The sequence below is a fragment of the Mus caroli genome, unplaced genomic scaffold, assembly GCF_978045245.1.
Source record: "Mus caroli unplaced genomic scaffold, Mus_caroli_1 scaffold_6, whole genome shotgun sequence".
NCBI classification, from domain to species: domain Eukaryota; kingdom Metazoa; phylum Chordata; class Mammalia; order Rodentia; family Muridae; genus Mus; species Mus caroli.
In genome coordinates, this window is record NW_028227261.1 from 96,664,542 (window position 1) to 96,680,924 (window position 16,383).

The following is a 16,383-nucleotide window of genomic DNA, read 5'->3' on the forward strand; positions in this document are numbered from 1 at the left end:
CTTATGCTGGACTCTTGATGAAAACCTCAAGGTCAAGGTTGATCCAACTGTAATGGACCTGACGGGCTGTTTTGCCAAATCCAGATTCCAAAGCTCTGTCTTAAAAGGCCATGCTTCTCTGAGTCTATCTCAGAGTGGCTGAGGACTCTGCTGTGTCACCTAGCTCCCTTGCTGTGCCGTGAAACCTGAGAATCATGAGAGGAAGACCAGTTCCATAATTTTTGAGCCAAATTTGAAGCAAGCTTTAATTAAATGTTGGCCAGGAGGATGGACTCTGGCCAGGACCATTCTGAGATTCTCAGAATACAGCAAGAAGTTCCCTTTGCAGAGGCATAAAAAAGCAAACCCATAAGACCACCATATTTCCCAACAGGTTCAGTCTGGAGCAAGCATATTTCCTGCAGAGAAACTGGGCTAGAGGAACCGAAGCCTGGGCGGCCTTTCGGCGAGAGAAACATCCCACCAGACACCGACAATTAAGATAGATGGCGCTCCTGTAATGGATAGCTTTAGGACCCGGAAATTTGTTCCTATTTAAATCCATTTGAGCTAGATTTCTTTGCAAATGGGAATAATGATGAGAACATGGAATCAATTCCTCAAAGGGAAGACTTCACATCCTTCCCTCTTGCCCCGCATTGCTCTGAACAAATGAATTCTCCATTTCTGGTCTCACAAAATTCCTCTGCACACCACTGTCCAAACAGAATTGTCACTTCCTTACAACTAAAATTCTAAGGACCATTTTCCATGCCGCTATACACAGGGATCTTGCTGAAGGACAGGTTCAGCTCACATCTTTCCACTGTTCAGGAGAAAAGAAAACAAAAAAACAAAAAAACAGCCCTTTTCCTCTGAGACTCATGTTTCAGCATCTGTGGTTTTTAGTTTGGTTTTGTTTTCTTTTTTGCCAACTTCCTGATTACTCAAGACTAACACCTGTTTTATAGTCGCCCCATCCACCCCAGCTCTCTGCCCTCATCTCAAACAGATGCCGTTCAGTATTACAGCCTGTCGCTGTTCACGTGGTTGTTTCACATGGTGCTAAGCAGTGGACACATTTCTCAGCTCTTTACACATACAGTATTGTAACTCAAACCTTCAGCATACGGTGGTATTATTTTCATTTCGCAAGGGAAACTGGGGCACAGAAAAGCTAAATAAACTGCCCTAGAGAGACAGAGCTACTTAAGTGGGGATACAGACAGGAGAGCAGACATGCAGAGCTGTGAATCTTAACACACACTCTGACCTCCCAGTTCTTCATTCTCTTACTGGTGATATCCCCCACATTTACTTGTATTGGTACTGTACAGGTGCCAGGGAGTCAGGTCTTCCCTAACAGAATCAGTGGACATCTGAGGGTCTGTGGAGAGGTGCCAGCTAAGGGAGGAACCCTTTCAAGTTCAGGTCAGTGTTTGACTACCAAAAAGCCAGGAACCTGGAATGTCGCTGGACTGAAAAGACCCGACAGCTGCAAAGAGAATTAATAGATTCTGCTCATCTGCCTGGGGTTCCTCTCTGCCTCAGTTGTCCTAAAGGGAAGGCTACTGCCTTCAGGGCAGCATCCACCTGCAGTTTAGGGCTATGTTCAGAACACTCCCTCTTGTCTACATCCTCACTCATTACTTGAATTCCTCAGCCCTTCAAAAACATCGCACAACTGGTTCTGGTATTTTAAATGTTTTGAACAAGGGAAGCCAGTGGGTAGGGGTAGGGTGGCTGAGACACAGTTTCACTAGCCTCCCGTGCTTCACTTCGAAGTAGATTTATCTAGATAGATCGGCTCTACAAATGCAGGCTTGGTGAGTTCCTCCCAGCATGTTGGCTCTGTCCAGTCTCCACCTAAGCTGCTCACCAGAACATACAGCGGCACTCTGGCCTTGTGGCTGCACAAAGCCACCTTTAAGAATCTTAGCTTCCACCATGCCCTGTCCTCCTGAACATCATCTCAATTATCACTGAAGAAGACTCTTCCTGGCATCGTCTCCCAAGGCGGAAAAATCTCCTCAAAGCCTATACTGTCATTGTAAATACAAGGCAGCCAAACTCAGCAAGGCCCCACATGGCACCACGCAAGCTTAATTAGCACTCGCGATGACTATAATTAGAATAATTCATTGAGTGCTTCCTTATGGGCCAAACGCTGTCCTCAGTCAGTTTTCAAGCCCTTAAATCCTTCAAGACAATGCCGGGAGCTAGACTATCCGATCTCTATCATGCCTGCATGTGCATGGGGGCACAGAACGGGGCTCTAAACGGCTCTGTGCCTCTCCCAGTAGCAGGTTCACCTGTTAAGGTTAAGGAATAGGAGAGAGAGAGGAGAAAGAAGTGGCAAAGAACTACCCAGAAAGTTGGCGAGGACGCGCACTGAGACACTTCCTGGTCATCGTTACTCAGCACTTTGAGTCGAACTGCAGCATGGCCGCCCTAGTCGAAGGATACACCTCTGCCTGGGCAGTCCTAGGGACTGTCCCCAGCCCCAGTCTGGAAGTATCTGACTTAGGTCTAGTTTGGGACATGGGCAGTGTGATTACAGAGGGACTCCACGGTGTGAGAGAGGACCGTGAACTACCCCGGCGCTGTGCGCTGTAAAAGTGCCCTTGAGGCAGCTGGAAGTTCGCTCTAAGGGGTAGCTGCCGCGCGGCATCTGGAGACTGAAAAACCCGAAGCTGCTCCAGGAGCCTGTGCTAGCTCCGCCCCTTATAAGCTAAGGTTCTCGTTCGGCAGCTTAGAGTGGGGCGGGGAGGCCAGGAGAAGAGGCCAGCGCGAGGACAGTCCCCAAGCTGCTCAAGTAGCCGGCTCTGGCTCCGCCCCCTGGAAAACCGCCCCACCTCTTGGGGGCGTGGTCTAGGCGCGGCCTGCCCGGGCGCCTTGGCGGACGCGGGAGGCGGGAAGCGCGTCCCCGCCGCGAGTGCCCGTCCGCCCCGCCCTGCTGCGCTCCGCCCTATTTCTATAAAGAGAAGGCGGGCGCCACACTCGGTTGCAAGCTCCGTTGGGCGCCTTGGATCCATTTCCATCTGGTTCTGCTGAGACGCGTGTGGCTCCCTCCCCGCAACAGCCAAAATGGTGAAGCTGATCGAGAGCAAGGTACGCATGCCCGGGCGCCGCGCACATCCCGCGGTGCTGAAGAGGACACTCTCGGTGTCCCCACGGGCTTAGCGGCCCAGGGCCTGTGTGCGCCCTCGGCGGTGGAGCATGCCCTGGGGGAGGGGACGAGGGGACCCTGGAACGCCGGGTACAGGAGATGCACTCTTAGGCAGCACCTGGGTCCCCGGAGCTGCACTCCCTACCGCCAGCCCAAATCTGGTGGAGGTGAAGAGATGGACCGGGGTCCTCCAGTGACACCCCCCCACTCCCCGTGCCCCAACTGAATCAGGATTTAGGGTCTCTAGGAAAAGATGGAGAGCCGCCACTTCTCGCGTACGCGGTGTCATACGCCGCGCGGATGTGTTGTACTGCCGGGCTCGGCCTTAGTTTCCCTCCATCAGTGGCCTGCCGCCTAGAGGACACAGGCCGGGTCGGTGCATGAGGGTCGGTCTCGGGTCCCTGTTAAGTACCCTCGGATCGGTACCCCAGGTGACTACTAAGGAGAAAGGTCCAGGCCGCGCCCGAGAGACTCCTCCTCCTGCGTCGCAGGGCGTGTTTCCGGCAGCTCTGGCTTTGGAATGACTCAGTCCCCAATGTCTGGCCCCGGGGCCTCGCAACCTTAAGGTTTCAGTGATTGACCCTCCATAAGTGGGCTTTGCTGAAACCAGGGCTCTCCCCCAGGGAGTAGTCAAGAACAAAGTCCTGGTGGTTCTGACCTTTGGGAAAAGAAAAATAATACCCAAGGGAAAAACTGTTACCATATTCGAAAGTTACTGAGAACCAAAATAGCCTCCAAATTGGGAAACCCAGAGCCTGTTACACTGTAACTATTCGGGGAATATTTATAAAATGGAAAGTGAAAGGAGGTTGGGGGTGGGAATTGATGTGTGAAAGACTGGCTCACCCTTAAACTAGGAAATCCGTGGAAGACAGGTCCGCGCCCTCCAGTTTTGAGCACCTGGTTGGGTCTCAGTACAAAAGTTGGCTCACCCACTACCAGTCATATTAGTCCCAGCATCCAGTTGGATCCTTATCTGTTCAAACTGACCTACTTATGGAACCTTTGCCATTCCAATAGGAGTGGTGTACATTGGTGCCAGGAAACCAGTTACTCGGAAAAAGCTTGGGTCCCAAAAGCCTGCTACCAAGGCTCTGATCGGAGTCTCCCAGAATCAGAAGTTAAACTGAATACACATAAGTTTCATGTGATGGGCTTAAGTTGATTAATTAAACTATGTAAAATAGCCTTATTTCTGACGACTGTGTGGGAGTTAAAGGCCCCTGGGGTCAAATCTCCACACAGGAGTGGAATAATAGGCTATGATATAATGGCTCAGAAATCAACAGTTGATTTGCTGTGTTTACTTATCTTTAAGAATAAAATTATTTCTTGAACTACACACACACTTTGCTCAGTGCTTCACAGACCACGTGTTAGACCAAGGCGTTGGCTCATGCCTCTAATCCCCAGCGCTCAGGAGGCTGGGCTGTCTCAAAAAAAAAAAAAAAGCAAAGAACACTTTATTATTTGCTGAATATGGTTTTGTTGTTGAGGGCTTTCTGTTTCGGTTTACATTCACCTATAGGGGTGGTGGGGCATCCACTGGCAGTGGTCAGAGGACAACTTGAGAGAGTTGGCTCACTTGTACCTTGTGGGTCGTGGGTATTGAACTCAGGTCGTCGGTCTTGGTGGCAAGCACTTTAATGTGCTGAGCCATTTTGCCAGCCCCTGAATTGGGTATGTTTGAGAAAAGAGATGATAGCATCTGCTGCAGTCTACTCCAGGTGTGTTGTTTTGTCTCCAGGTGATTGGTGTCAGTGCTGGCGACACTTGCCAGTTGTGGTTGTTGGTTTCTAGAGCTAAAAATTGTGATATGCTTCTTAGTAGATAATTTTGAATAAATATTCTTCAAGCCAATACAGATCGGCAGAAGAAAACTTGTTCGTGAAGTTTGCACATCCCTGCCTCTGTAATTGGTGTTCACTGAAGCCTGAAATTAGGATTGTGAGCCGAATTTTCAGGATTTTGAGTAGTGTTGCTTGGTTTTTGCCTCATAGCTTTTGGGGGTAAACCTTGAGAGTGTTTTGAGATGCAGCTTGCCCTGTTTTGTCATGTAATCTCATCAACTGGGACTCAGGTCCCAGCTAAGGACCCTCGGATGTGGATCGGTACCCCAGGTGACTGCTAAGGAGAAAGGTCCAGGCCGCTCCCTAGAGACTCCTCCTCCTGGCGTGTTTCCAGCAGCTCTGGCTCTGGAATGACTCTTTTCTTACTGAGGATCAATCGTGGTCCAGATGTGGGTGTCATCAGAGCAGCCTGCCATACCATCTTGACCTGTGTCTTACAATAAAGAATAGGTGCTGTGGCCTCTGATAATTATGTAAGGGGAGGTTTTGTGTGAGAATTATCTGCAACAACCAGTGGTGGTTGGGAACAGTGGTTTCCATTGCTCTGCCCTGCATTCCCACCGCCTGACCCTAACCCTTGGTGCTCTTCACACCCAGACATGGACTCGATGGGCAGGTCTGACTAGAGGTCTCTGGAAGTTGTCGTAGCCATTCTGTAGTGTTCTCAGAAATGATATGTGATTGTTTTCCTTGAAAGAAAAAAAAAAATGTGAGATAGAAATTAAAAACTGTATCCTGGGTCAAAGAGATGGCTTAGCAGATAAGAGGATTGGGTGTTCTTTCATAGGGTAGGGTGGGGTTCAATACCCAGCACCAACATGGGAGCTTTTACCCATCTGTAACTCCAGTTCCAGAGCATCTGATACCCTCTTCTGGCTTCTTAGGACACCAGGCACACAAGTGATGTACATAAATACATGCAGACATAAACACTGATACTCATAAATAAATAAATGCAAATATAAGAAACAATAAATATAAATTAAAATTAAAGTAAGTATACCCCCATGAAAATGCATTAGGTTTTAACTAGGGGTGTGTGTGTGGTTATAAGATATTTACTTTCCTTTGTTGGACCAGATCTAATATGAATCTTAATTTGTCTTAGTTTCTGCTAAATAATTTGACCAGCATTTTTCCCAGAAGGAAATATTGGCTTCAGATACAACTTGTGTGTGTTGCTTTGATTCATCTTTGTTGCCCTGGTTTGGGTTTTGGTCACTAGACATGACTAATGGTGGTTTGAATGAGTCCCTGGTGACTAGACTGTTAGGTTCCTAGGGTTACAGTCTCAAGGCTTTTAGTAAATAATTCAGAGAGGTTGGCAGTGAAGGTTTTTTTTTTTTTTTTTTATCATTTTTGCTGGGGATTTCATATGACAGAATAATTCCTTCTTGAGAAACCAAAACTTGGATTCGTGTAAAGAACAGAGTTTTGATCCATAGGGCAAAAGCCAAAGGTGGATAAACCAGAAAGATCCCAACTCTATCAGCCCTGGTTAAAGCACACAGAAGGGGCTGGAGTGCTGGCGTGGTGGTTAAGAGTGCTATCCACTCTTCCAGAGACCCTCAGGCAGTACCCACTACCCATGGCTCCAGCTCTAGGTGGGGATCCCAAGACCCCTCTCGGCACCAGCAAATACACACACAAATTAAATCTTAACACAGCAACACACACACACACACAACGTTATGCTAGTGATGAGCTGAGTAGGAGACTGCTCTCCTGGACTCTGCCTTGGGGTCAGAGGTTTTCCCATGTTTTACTCTAGACAAATACAGTAAGTGTTGCCTTCATTTGACCCTTGGTTAAGTAACTTGTGACTTCCCCATTGCTTAACTGTGTCTTCTTGTGGAGCTTCTTCAGTTTTTAAGGCTCCTTTCACCAACCCCCTAAGAATCCACTGTCTATCACAGGACTGGTTTTAAAGGGTAAACATTTTTACCACAAATGCCTATTTCCCTTTCTTGTATTTAGTGTAAATGTTAGTTATGTGCTAAGGATGTAACTCAGAGGCTGGTGCCAGGCCCTGGGTCCATACACCACCGCTACCCTCAGATTAGGCAGTTCCTAATATTTTATAAATATTCCTGAAGACTCGAAGACCAATACACTCTGCTTATATCACCTGATCAAGTATAATAATGCCAACTGTGTGCAAGATTCCTTTCAGTCCACTTTATGTGGTTGCTTTGGATTAAAAGATAGGCCCTAAGAGCTGAACCTCATCTTTTGTACTTAATATCTCTTTGTTGCTGATTTGCATGTTTGCTTGGGTCTTTTTGGAGGATATGGGGGTGGGGGGTCTCACTGACTGGCCTGGAACTGGCCACTGTGGTAGACCATGTTGGCCTCCAGAGTGAGTGCTGGGTTTAAAGGCCACATCTCACGGAAAGTGAAAGTATATGATATGTAACACAGATGTTTCTTTCTCCCTCCTCAGGAAGCTTTTCAGGAGGCCCTGGCCGCCGCAGGAGACAAGCTTGTCGTGGTGGACTTCTCTGCTACGTGGTGTGGACCTTGCAAAATGATCAAGCCCTTCTTCCATGTGAGTGGAGGAGCAGTGAGCTTTGAGGCTGGGTGGTAGACCCAAGCCAGAGAAAAGGATTGAAATTTAATGGGTTCGAGGGGTTTGCTGTTTGCTTTATTTTATTCTCCTGTGTCGTTCATTGACTTAAAAGTAGTACTAGCCTGGAAACTTACATAATATAGTTCATTGAGGACAACTTTTGGGAGTTTTGTTGTCTTAAATAATTTTGTCCCCTGCCCCAGGATTCCCCCACTTCCCTGATTCGATACCTGGGCCTAGTGTGAAATTCGGCCTTCAAAGTTACAGTGCTGAATTACTTTACTCTTAGGAACACTTGACTGAGAGACAGCTGTGTCCCTGGCGCTTGCTTCATCTCTAGGCTGAATTTTTAGACCTGGCTAGTAAGATTGCTCAGTGGGAAAAAAAAAAAAAAAAAAGACACTTATGGTTCACCCTGCCAGCCTGAGGATCTGAGTTTGAGCCTCAAAACCCACCCTGGAAAGACAGAACCAATTCCCAGAGGTTGCTCTCTGACTTCCACACGCACCTGTACATATTTACATCAATAATAATGCAATAACAAATAAAATAAGTACTTTCAAAATAAGTGTATGGAGCTGGAGAGATGGCTCAGTGGTTAAGAGCACTGGCTGCTCTTCCAGGGGACTTTGGTTTGGTTCCCAGCACCCAAATGGGAGAGTCACAACCTTCTATAACTCTTGTAGGGTGTTCAGCGCCCTCTTCTGGCCTTTGCAGACGCCAGGCACACCCATGGTGTACAGACATCCATGTAACCAAACCACCCATATGCATAAGCTAACATTAAATAAATATTTAATCTCTATTACATTTCCTTTGAAGACGCTTAACTATGTTGAATGCTGTTATCCAGTTCTAACGCTTCTTGGTTTGTTTGACTGTTTCCAGTCCCTCTGTGACAAGTATTCCAATGTGGTGTTCCTTGAAGTGGATGTGGACGACTGCCAGGTACGTAGTACGAAATCGGATGCTACCAAACACCTCACGGTGGCCTGCCTGTTCACAGAGTCTACCCTGTTCTTTAAAATAAAAACGTCTAGTAATACTAGAAGTGGGACTCTAAGAAGTTCTATTTCGGAAGAATAGGGCATGTGCCAGTTATGGGTGTGGTCCTAGACACTCCGAGCGCTGTGTTTGCACATCTAAAGTAAGCATCTCACCCCTCTGAGCCTGTGGGGGCCATTGTGGTGCACAGGCCTATATTCTACCCCCGCTCTGAGATGATCACTGAAAATAAGTTAACTTTGGCTCTAAGAGATAGTAGATTGGGTGGCATCATGGAATTGTGAGGCCACTGTTGAGGTGCTCTGAACTTCTCGTGTGTGGGAACTGTATCCACAGGCTCTTTCTGAAAAGAATATTGTTATTCATATGCTTGGTCAGAATCGGTGAGAAAGCCCTGGCATTACAACAAACATTAGAGTCTCCCTGGTGCCTTAGAGAGCTGGGGGAACTTAAGGGGAAACTCACAGCCTGGCTTTATTTAGCAAGTTCATGCCTGTTGTGCACTCAGCTCTGTTCTGTATACTTTCCACATACTGATATCGTTCCTCTCCCGTTTCCCATGCTGCCCTGCTTTAGGGATGGGCTGAAACAGAGAAGACTTGTTCTTGCAGAGCCAGTATTTAAAATGAGGAAACATACCTCCTCTGCCCTTGGTTCTTACTCTCCCCAGCTTCTTAGCATATGCTCTTTGCTCTCACACAGGCCACTGGGCTGGAAAGGCCTATGTGGTATGGAGCACCAGGGCCCTGAGGGAAGGATGCGTGAGTGCTTTTACTTGCCCTGGGACAGAAAGAAGTTAGAGAATGGGGTGGCTGCAAAAGTATTGGTCTCACTGGGTTCTGCTTTAAGCTAATCTCCCATCTTCTTCAACCCCGGTTCTCAGTCTATAATGAGATCTCTGTACCTAGCCAACAGCTTGGCAAAGGTTCGGGAGGGTCACATGAAATGTTCAGAGGTCCTCTTCAGGCACCCAGCTCCCAGTATCCCCAGCATGGCTTTCCTCAGTACACTTTCTGGCCTGTGTCTCCCCGGCCTGTCCTTTCCTACCTGACTAAACCATAGTTACAAGCTTCGCTTCTTCATTTACCTATGCTGTACCCTCAGTCGGCTTTTCTTCTGAGCCTACAGTGGTACAAGAAGAGATGGACCCCGTGCCCCTACTGCTGGTTGCCTGTCCCCTTATGAACAGTGGAGGCTTGCTTGGGTTGTTTCTCTGTGCCTTGCTTTCATCCTCTAAATGGCAGTGTTGTCCAGTGTCACAATCCAGATTGAGCAAGACCGTAATTATGAAGCCTTTGGAGTGCCTGGCTCCTAAATACTTGGTGGAACGTGACTGCTTTTATAGGTAGTGAGCATCCAACATCCAAAGTGGTCTGAGATCCAAGCAGTTTTGAATGTTAGGCATCAGAGACCAAGCAGTAAAGTCTGTGCAAATATTATGAAACCTAGAAACCCTGAAACACACCTGCTCCTAAGCATTTTGACTAAGGGATACTCCATTGTAATTGTCTGTCACTAGTCTTTGTAAAATGGCTAAGAAGTTACTCTTCTAATAGAGTTAGGGAGGAAGATGAGAGTATAACCTGCTTGTAGGGGGAAGAAAATTCTTGTTCTCTGTTTTTACAAACTTAGTCTGTCTGTGGCACCCATCCCCAGCCTCTTCATACATAGCTGCCTAAGACTATCGGGAAACACATATTTACATTGCGAGTCTCTACAGTAGCAAAATTAGTTATGAAGTAGCAGTTTTATGGTGGGGATCACCTCAGCCTGAGGAAATGTATTAAAGAGTCGCAGCAATAGGAAGGTTGAGAACCACTGCTATATGGTTAATTAGCCAGGAGATGTTTACTCTTGGTTTAGATCAGTTGACCCTGTCAGATAATTCTACAGGTACTGAAGCCTCCTGGGCCCTCTGCCTGTGTTTCAGCTGTGAGAGTGTTTTAACGCTCACCCTAGGGATGGAGAAGGGACTTCAGCACAGACGGTGATGGAGGCAGAGGAAGGCCCTGTGGAACTGAGGACAGGAGCCCCTGCCTCAGTCCTGACCCCTTCAAAGTACAGCAGCTGGGGGCATGCAATGACAGCCCCTTCAGGTCTGTTTGGGTGTCTTTCGAAACTTGAAGTGACCCTGTGACCAAATTGAGGCCTTTAACTTGGGTTCCATACTCTAAAGACCATGGCATAGAAAACCTTACAGAAGTCCCTTAAACACCTGAGTACCTATAACTAGTTGAGATAGACAACTGGGCCTACACCCATAGTGTATAGGAAAACAAGGAAATGACTACAGTCACAGAAAGTGACATGGGGGTTCTTCTGACAGTGACACCACCGATCATAGCCCAGTGGTGACCAAGGAAGTGAGATTTGTGTTTTGTAATTAAACAAACAACAACAACAAAAAAAAAATGAAAAAAACAAATCTGTAAACTTTCAAATATTGTGTGTTTTGGCTTTGCTCAGAACTCTAGGTGCTGGTTAATAGAAGTGACATGAGTAAACGTGGTCACTGTGACTGTGACTGTAGGAGACTTATCCTAGCACTGTAGCCCTGTGACACAGTCTCAGGAAGTCAGAAATTGGTCATTAAGAAGAGAAGGCAGGAGAGCAGTTATCAGGGGTGTGTGCAGAGGGTGGTGACTGATTGCAACAGGGCAGCTGGGAAATGAAAGGCTGTTTTACATCCTCCTGAACTTGGGAACGCTGTCAAAATGTCCAGGCTCTCTGGATATGTTTTTGATTATTTTTAAAAAGCAGGAAGTGGGGATGTGACCCTGGGTCAAATGAGGGGATGACGAGAGAAACTCAGGATCGTGTTTTCAGAACTCAGGATGGTATGAGTGAGTGTGGAGGCTCACACCTGGGATCCCAGCACATGCTGTGTGTGAGTGTGGAGGCTCACACACGATGGCAGCACGTGGTAGCACGTGGTAGAATCCCCAAGAGTTTGAGACACAGGCTATAGAGTGAAGTTCTAAAAACATGAAGTGGGTCTTCCAAATCATTATGTGTAGGCACTGCAGCCCTTGGAGCATTAGCTGGGCAGAGTCCAGACCTGGGATGCTAACGGAACTGTCAGCAGGCAGTACTGAAGTCCATGGAAACTTTAATACATGGCAGTGCTGTTGTGTTCATGGGTGCTGGCTTGGTATAGTTAAAACCCATCAATTTAAATTTAACCCAGTCTGAAGCTGGTATATTTGGGGAATCTATGGTGATGCTTTGAAACAGTACAGGCAGGAAAATCTGGACAATGGTTTTTAAAACAAAGGAAGGGAGGAGAGAAACATCTCTGTAAAGTTGTACAAATATATATTAGCTACATTGATTAAAACATTGTTTTAAGCCAAGACTAATTAACCATATGTTAATAATTAACTGTTTAAGAGTTAAGCTGTTGCTGGTCTATCTTGTTCTCTAGTCTACATAAATCTAAAAGATAAAAGTTGTAGGACATACATGGGCGCTATAAAACAGCTTTCTTCCCATGCTGAGTACACAGTGCAGCTCTGAGTGGGGCCTTATCGGGTGGGGCATATGGAGTCTGCCCTGAGTGGGCAGGGCTGGTGAGCTTGATGGCCTAAAAGTCATGAGACCGAAGCACAGTCAAGAGTTCTGTGAGTGGGATTGGTGAGTGGGAGGAGTGGGGGCGGGGGGGCATTCGTACGTGAGGACTGGAAGTGCATTGGGAAATGGCACCATTTCTAGGTCAGATCAAATTGCTTGAAGTATGGTTCACTTGGGGCTGAAGAGATGGCTCTGCAGCTAAGAGTGCTTACACAGAGGACCCGGGTTTTAGGGTTTTATTCTAGCACCGGTGTCAGGTAGCTCCCTGAAACTCCAGTTCTAGGGAATCTGACCCCTGCAGGTATATACGCCTGCCTTAGTTGGGTTTCCTGATGTGTGATGAAACACATGACCAAAAGCAACTTGAAGAAAGGGTTTGTTTTGGTTACTCTTCCAGGCCACGGTCCATCAAAGGGAATTCAGGGCAGGAAGCTGGAGGCGATGGGAGGCCTGAGGCGTGAAGGAGGAACACTGCTTCCTGCCTTGCTTAGCCTGCTTTCTCCCAGCACCCAGGACCCCTGCCTGGGTGTCACCACCTACCGGTGTGCTGTGGCCCTTCCACATCAAACACTGATTAAGAAACAGGTTTGCCTACAGCAACAGAAGCAATTTTCTTTAACTACAGTTCCCTCCCCTCAGAGGACCGTAGCTTGTGATAAGTTGACATAAAACTAGCCAGAACACACGTAAATAAAAATAAAAGATCTTTAACAAATAAAGTATTATTCATACAGTGGCTGCTGTGGGGTGGTAAAGGGGTGGGTGGGTACAAAGTCCATATCCGAGGATTTATTGTTTGTTTGGAAGTCAGGGTCTTAGAGCCTAGTCTGGCCTTGAAGTAGCTATGTAGCCAAGGATGGCCTTGAACATCTCATGCCCCTGCCTCTACTTCCCAAGTGCTGCGATTATAGGTGTGTGCCATCATGCTTGGCTAAGGGTAACTTTTGGGTTGTTATTGAATGTGTGGCCCTGAGCCCAGCATCATGGTGTACACACCTATACTCCCAGCACTCAGGAAGCTGAGGCAGGAGGATCTTGAATTGAGGCAGTTAAGGTTTCAAACCTAACAGGGCAACTGGCTAACTGGTGCCTATTTAACATATCATAGCAGACCTAGCTGACAGATTCTCCCGTCATGCCTGCCCCGTACCCTAAACTTCTCCAGTCAGGACAATGGCTGCTCTTCCCCCAGCGGCCTTTCCCTATATAATCCAACCATTTTGGTTACCCAGTCCTTTTTTTTGTTAACCCTTTAGCCTCCTGGCTTTTCCCTCCACCTCCCAGATGTCTGTCTGTCTGTCTGTCTGTCTGTCTGTCTCTCTCTCTCTCTTCACCTTTTATCTACAATAAACCTTCTCCTCCACCATACCTAAGAGCAGTCAAGTCTCCTTGTTTTGTTTTGTTTTTCATTCACAGGCCAGCCTTGCCAATGTGGCAAGATCCTATCCAGAGGGTTAGAAATACTGCTTAGTTATAGAATATTTGCCTCGCATGTGCAAAGCACTAGCTTCCAGCCCCAGAATCAACAAATAATAATTATCCAGCTCTTACAGTCATCATCTGTATATACCCTGCCCCTTAATAAAACTGGAAAAACTTAGATTAGCAAAAAAACTAGGACCTGCTAATTTTGAGGAGCAGAATATGTCATTTCCTCTTCATGCTGAACTTAATTGAATTATAAACAGTGCAGTGAATAGCCACTGCATTAGCATTCTTTTTATTAATGCCCATTAATGGTGGTAGATGTTAGTAAAACATTTTAATTGAGAATGCAACACAGTGGGCTTTTATCTGCAATTGTGTTGGTGTGCTTAAGAGGTTCTGAGGCTGAAGTTTGGGGTATATAATGGAAAAGAGGATTTTTTTTCTTTTTTTGAATTTTCCATCTATATTTAATGTTCACATTCTTGTTTTCATCCTCTCTCCCTGACCACCTTCCCTGCATCCCAGGATGTTGCTGCAGACTGTGAAGTCAAATGCATGCCGACCTTCCAGTTTTATAAAAAGGGTCAAAAGGTACGTAGATCTGGATTTAAGAGCACCAGCTGGAGCTGGGCATAGTGATGCACACCTTTGATCCCAGCACCAGGGAGGCAAAGGCAGATACAGATGGATCTTGGAGTTCCAGGATAGCCAGGGCTACACAGAGAAGTCATGTCTTTAAAAACAAAAATCTGGGGCTGGGTGTTGAGCACATACACACACACACACACACACACACACTTGTAATCCCAACACTTTGGGAGTAGCCTGGAAGATTGCTGAGAGTTCAGGTCAGAATGGGTACAGAGTAGTAAGCCCCGGTGACTCACACCTTTGGTTTGAGGCCACCCTGGTCAGTTTACAAAGTGAGTTTCAGGACAGCCAGGGCTGTTAAAGAAACTGCCTCAACATCGAGAGAGAGAGAGAAGAGAAGAGAGAACACAGAAATGGCTGAAGTGAGTTACTCGGGAGATGGGTTCTGTCATCTTCTATTTCATGTCTATATACAACCTAGTGTGCTGTTGCATGCTTGTATTTCAGAGCTTACAAGGCCAAGGCTGGAGGATTGCTGCAAGTTTGAGGTTAGCCTAGGATATATAGTAACTTATGAGCTAACCTGGATTACAAAGGAAGACCGAATCTAAGACAAAATCAGAAATAACACTTCAGCCAAATCACATATAGTGCACATGCAGAAAGCACTGAGGTCACGCCCACACAAGCAGTGTCTCCCCTGTCTGCATTCAGGATGATAGAGTTGTAGTGATGTTGCAATCTCAGCACTTGGGAGGCTGAGGCCAGGCTGGGCACCAGGAAAGACCTGGTTTCAAAAAGGAAAAGGCAATGTCTCCCTGAACATACATACATAATATGCAGTGCCTAATTGAAAATTGCTCTTCTGTTAAAGAACAGTAGGAAAATCTCCACAGCTAGTTCATATTCATACCACACAGCATACTTAGACCTGGGCAGGCCATCTCTTCTTACTAAATTAAGAGGTCTTTATGTTTGGGGGAAATTTTGCTGGAACCCTGGCGTTTCTCCAGATTTCTTTATTTTTGCTATTAGTTTTGTCTTTTGGTTTGACTTTTTGGTTTGTTTTTTTAAAAACTTGTTTGAGAAAGCTTAAATTAAACCTCCCCGACTCTGCATTCTCTCTGAGATTACAGCCTCTTACAGAATAATGGCACTGCCCTGGCTAATAGCCCTCTCATCTCTCAACAGGTCGGGGAGTTCTCCGGTGCTAACAAGGAAAAGCTTGAAGCCTCTATTACTGAGTATGCCTAATCATGCTCTGAAAAGTGTAGCCAGCTACCAGCTGTTCGAAACCTGTACCTTTTTTAATTTGCAAAAAACTATGAAGTGTGGAGAGTCTATACCCAACTGCCATCTGATTATAAATGACAATAAAATATTAATTCTACCCTTTTTAAAACTGTCTGGTGTGTTTTAATGTAAATGAGAAATGGCCTGATTTAGTCCCCTAACCCACTGCTTTAAGGCCAAAAGATAGGAGCTGGAGAGGTGGCTCAATCGTTAAAAACATTGCCTGTTCTTGCAGAGGACCCGAGTTCAGTTCCCAGCATCCATACGGCAGCTACCTGTTCCTCCAGTTCCAGGGAATCTGATGTCCTCTACTGGCCACCATGGGCACCAAGATGTCAGAAGTACATGTACATTACATGTAGCTAACATACCCATAAACTTTTTAAAATCTTTTTTAAAAACTTAATATTGTAGAAAATCTCGTTTATTCAGTCTGGGGGCGGGGGGGGGGGGGTTGTTATTTTACCTTAATAAATAAACATGGTCCGGACCATGAGTGTGACTGGTGGCTCACTTGTGGTGAAACTGTTGCTCTGACGTGAGATTCCTGTGCCAAAGATTACAGTTAGCTGCTAGTACCCTAACAGTGAGAGGCACAAGTTCTCCATAAGCCTGGCAGTAGTGCTGCATGCTGATAATCCCAGCAGGGGCAGGCAGAGCTCCATGAGTTTGAGGCCAACCTGGTCTACAGAATGAGTTCTAGGACAACCAAAGCAAAAACAGAAATCCTGTCTTGAAATACAATGTCCCACTCCAGGGCTGCAAACATTACAATGGAAACTGATTTTAAAAGCCTGGTTGTAGGTGGGTGTGGTGGGTGGTACATGCCTGTCATTCCAGCACTTGGGAAGACCGAGTGAGAAAGGTCAGGATCTGCAGCGACATGGCAAGTTTCAGGTTGATAACGAGAGCCATAGAATTCTCAGTCA

General features: G+C 46.4%; 1 protein-coding gene across 1 annotated transcript; it reads left to right on the top strand.

The window, feature by feature from the left end:
* The first annotated feature begins 2,819 nt into the window (after positions 1 to 2,819).
* Txn (thioredoxin) lies at positions 2,820 to 15,563 on the top strand. Its single transcript, XM_021160675.2, has 5 exons — positions 2,820 to 3,090; positions 7,442 to 7,546; positions 8,456 to 8,515; positions 14,096 to 14,161; positions 15,353 to 15,563. The coding sequence occupies exons 1-5, from the start codon at positions 3,067 to 3,069 to the stop codon at positions 15,413 to 15,415; spliced, it is 318 nt and encodes a 105-aa protein (XP_021016334.1). The 5' UTR covers positions 2,820 to 3,066; the 3' UTR covers positions 15,416 to 15,563.
* The last annotated feature ends 820 nt before the right edge of the window (positions 15,564 to 16,383 follow it).

Excerpts from the sequence above, each read along its gene's own strand:
- Txn (XM_021160675.2), top strand. The coding sequence starts at position 3,067 with ATGGTGAAGCTGATCGAGAGCAAG. Across the intron at positions 7,547-8,455 it reads TGATCAAGCCCTTCTTCCAT|TCCCTCTGTGACAAGTATTC; the intron begins GTGAGTGGAGGA and ends GACTGTTTCCAG. Across the intron at positions 14,162-15,352 it reads TTTATAAAAAGGGTCAAAAG|GTCGGGGAGTTCTCCGGTGC; the intron begins GTACGTAGATCT and ends ATCTCTCAACAG.